The 3,747-nt window shown below is 70.5% G+C and overlaps 1 protein-coding gene across 1 annotated transcript; it reads right to left on the bottom strand.

Moving 5' to 3' along the window:
- SYT8 (synaptotagmin 8) lies at positions 1-2,144 on the bottom strand. Its single transcript, XM_069471815.1, is given in 8 exon segments — positions 1-234; positions 332-465; positions 561-700; positions 764-1,070; positions 1,073-1,127; positions 1,265-1,363; positions 1,790-1,965; positions 2,051-2,144. Coding segments are annotated over 8 exon segments (1,239 nt in total).
- Between the last annotated feature and the right edge of the window lie 1,603 nt (positions 2,145-3,747).

Below are 3,747 nucleotides of genomic sequence, written 5' to 3'. Positions count from 1 at the left end.
TCAGGAGTGAAGCAAGGCCAGGCGCGGGCGGGGCTGTGGGGCCAGCACACGGTCCACCTCCCTGGCGGGCTGCAGGCGGTGCCACTGGGCCACGGGCCGCCGGGCGTGGGCCAGCATGTCTGCCCAGTGCTGCAGGGGCTGGCCCGAGGCGCGGGCACCGAGCAGCACCTTGCCCACGGGCTCGGCCCGGAGCTGCGGGCCACGGGCCCAGACGGCCAGCACCAGGTCCACGCTCTGGGCAGGGGCAGGCGGGCAGGCCGGAGGGAGAGGAAGGCTGTGGTCAGTTCGGGCCGGCAGGGCCCCCCACCCCCGCCTTGCTCCCAGTGCCCACCTGGACCTGGCTGACGGGCAGGAGGAAGGCGAAGGCCTCGTTGAAGTAGGGGCTAGCAGAGCCCTTCCTGGCAGACGTCCTCCTCTTCCTCCACTTCCTCTGCTCCAGCATGAGCTGGACCTTCACGTAGAGCTCTGGGCAGGTGAGGCGGGACGGAGGGTGTTCCAGGCCCGAGGGCTGAGCACGGGCCCTGCCCTCTGTCCCCCGGCTGGGCAGGGGCGGGTCTCACCTGTCAGCCCCGGACGCAGGCCCCGGCCCTCCAGCACCACCAGGGACAGCCGGCCCACGCCGGGCACGTACTGCAGTGACACGACAGCTCCCCCAGGGGCTCAGGCTGCGGGCGGCAGCGGGGCTCAGCCCAGCAGGGGCTATGTCTGCCAAGCGGGACGTCAGGCCCCGGCCTCCCCGGTGGCACGTGGGGCGCGGTCCCTGCAGGCCCCACCTCTGGGCTGCAGGTCCACGGCGCCCAGGGGCAGGCTGAGCGCGCCCAGGGGCTCGTGCCCAGAGAAGCGCTTGAAGTCCAGCAGCTGCACCTGCAGGGTGGCCCCGGGCAGCTCTGCCTGCGGGACCTGAGGGCAGCGTGTGAGCCGGGCGCACGCCCCGGCCCCGGCCCTGCCCGCGGCCCAGCCCAGACTCCCGTGGAAGCAGCAGGTTTCATCGAACACGAGGCAGAGGACGCCTCGGTGCACTTCCGTCTTGTGCCAGCGCCCGGCCTGGGTGGAGATGCTGACGCGGGCCTAGGGGCTGCCGTGCCCGCCACCTTCAGGTCAGCCGCCTGCTTCAGGCACACCCTGATCTGGGAGCCAGTGGGTGGGCTCAGACCAGGGGCTCTTCCCCGGCAGCCCCCCGACACACAGGGCCCAGCATTTGCCCTTCACCCGTCACCCCTCCGGAAACCCGAGGAACCGCTGGGCCTGCGTGGTGGCCCCGCACCTCCTGGCTTCCACAGTCGAACTCCAGAGACAGCTGTAGGCGCCCCCACCGCTGGGGCTCCCCGGGACTGGACCCCAGGCCATCCACATCCGGCTGCACCTGGGGTGGGCGGGGACATGGGTGACAGGCGCTGCTGGCTCCATGTCCCCTTCAGAGCCTGGGTTGGCAGCTCCACGAAGTGCCAGGCCACCAAAGGGCTCACAGCCTCACTTAGCTCTGTGAGACCAGCCATATCCGCCCCAAGCATGGTGTCTCTTATACCACGACTTCTCAAGAACCTGCTGTGGCTCCCCACGGCCCACGGACAAACCTCTGTGTCTTTTGCTGCCTCCCCTCCCCCTGCCTGCTTCCCCTGCCAGGAAGGCCCCTCCTGTGCCTGCCTCTGGGGCGGTCTGGCTGTCCCTGGGCTGAGCTCGCCCCGACCACCCTAAGCTGCCCTGAGCTGCCGAGTCTGGGCCTTGAGCTGCCCGCTCTGCGCTGAGCCGGGTGGAGCTGGCCCGGGGGGCGCCGGCACCTGCTCCTCACCGGGTGGGGGGTGGTGGTGCTACAAGCACTGCCCAGGCCCACGGCCTCCTCGTCTCTGGGCTCCTTCCGGCGGCGGTGGCGGCGGCGGCAGCGGCAGCGGCAGATGGCACAGAGGAGGCAGGAGGCAATGAGGATGGTAGCGGCAAGAGTGACGACAGCCAGTGCCCAGTGGGGCCCTGGGGACAGGGGCTGAGATGCATCTGTGGACGGAGCCCCTGCTTGGCTGCGCCCTGCCGGCCCCCCAGGGGTCCTGAAACTCACAGGGTGTCCTGGCAACTAGGTCCGGAATGAGCCCAGGCACCGCCGTGGTGCCAGCTGGGGCCAGGGTGCTGTGGGCGTCTGGTGGGCGCCCCATCTTCCCCTGCTGGCTTGGAGGAGATGGCCAGGGAGGCTGGGTCACCTGAAGGGACGGCCCCAGGGTCCTGCCTGCTGCCCCATCTGCCGGGCAGGAGGCAGCCTGGGGTGGCCAGGGGCACACGTTCAGAGTGGCAGGAAGCCGGGGGGGAGGGAGGCGCCAGGCCTCAGCTAAAGCACCAGCCCGTGTGCCCTCGCTGCACTCAGAGCACCCCTCCCTCGTGGCGGGAAGCCCCTCCCTCCCTGCCCGCTCTCCTGGGGCAGGGACCTGGGGGTCTCATCTCATTGGGGTTCCATCACATCACAGCCCTGTCACACCCCCGGGCCCAGCACAGTTAGCAGCCACACAGGTGAGCGTGTTTGCGGAGGGCCCAGCCCAGGCGCCGTGTGGGAGCGTGAGGCTGGGTGGGCTCTGTGGGGCATGGGGGGGGGCGCAGGTGGGGCTGGCTATGGGGGAGGCCAGGTGGGAGCTCCTCTAAGCAAGCCCAGCTGAAGGTGCGTTCCTGGCCGGGGCGCAAGGCCAGCAGCACCTGGGTACCAGGGCCAGGTGGGGGCAGGTAGGGCAGGGTGGAGCCAGGAGCACCCAGAACATTCCTCCAGACTGACTCAGGGCCGCCCAGACTTGCTACCTGCTTGCTGGGCCACCCTTTGACATATGGGCGAGGAGCGGGCGGGAGACTCACTCCCCACCTGCCTGGGGCCTGGGACAGGAGCTCACCTGGCAGGATGGCTCCTCCCACCCGCAGGCAGGAGGCCAGGTGCCCACCTGGGCTGGTGCCACACGGGGCGCACCGACCCTCTTCTCTGCCTCCTACTCCACGACTAGCAGCCAGGAGTCCCCATTCCTCCAACTCAGGGTCTCCCCGCTCTGCCCCCGAGAACCTGTGATCCTTCTTGCCACGTCTGGGGTCTCAGGAGCCCAGACCAGGGCCACATCCCCTCACCCCCGAACCCCCAGTGTGGGGCAGAACACAGAGAGAGAAAGGGACCCCTCCCACACACAGCATCACTGCCCCTCACCCCCGTGGGCTGGGGGAGGCAGCTGCAGCCCCAGAGCCAACCCATCCCCAGTGCTCAGCAGAGGGGGCTGCAGTGCAGGGGGGAGGGGGCTGCAGCGCAGGGGGGAGGGGGCTGCAGTGCAGTGGGGAGGGGTGCCCAGGTCCCAGCAAACCTGCAGACCAGCCCTCCCACCTCGCGAGGGGCTCCGTGCGCGTTGTGCCGGGGTAGCACGGCGGTCCCTGTTCATGAAGCAGACCGAGCCTGGCAGCCCCGTGATGGGGCTGCTGAGGCCGCGTGGCCAGGAGCCCAGCCTGACCCCGGAGCAGACGGGCCAGGCCTGGCGGTGCCGCAGGTACAGTAGGGATGCGGAGGGCAGAGCCGGCTACCCGGGCTGCAGCCTGTGCGCAGGGCCCCCGCTCAGAGGCTGCGCACTGTCATTCTGCACAGGGCCCCGCAAATCTCGTAGCTGCTCCTGGTCAGGGGCCCCCTTGGGTGAGACCTCTGCAGAGGGAGGGGGGGGTGTCAGCAAAGCTCGACGCCCCAGGCAGCCCCTGCCCCCTGGGGACGCTCCCAGGGGGCTGGCACCCCACCGTGGCAGGTGACGG

The sequence above is a fragment of the Eulemur rufifrons genome, chromosome 6 (genome assembly GCF_041146395.1).
Source record: "Eulemur rufifrons isolate Redbay chromosome 6, OSU_ERuf_1, whole genome shotgun sequence".
Taxonomy (NCBI): Eukaryota; Metazoa; Chordata; class Mammalia; order Primates; family Lemuridae; genus Eulemur; species Eulemur rufifrons.
Note: the sequence above shows the minus strand (reverse complement) of the source record. Positions and strands in the feature narration are given on the sequence as shown.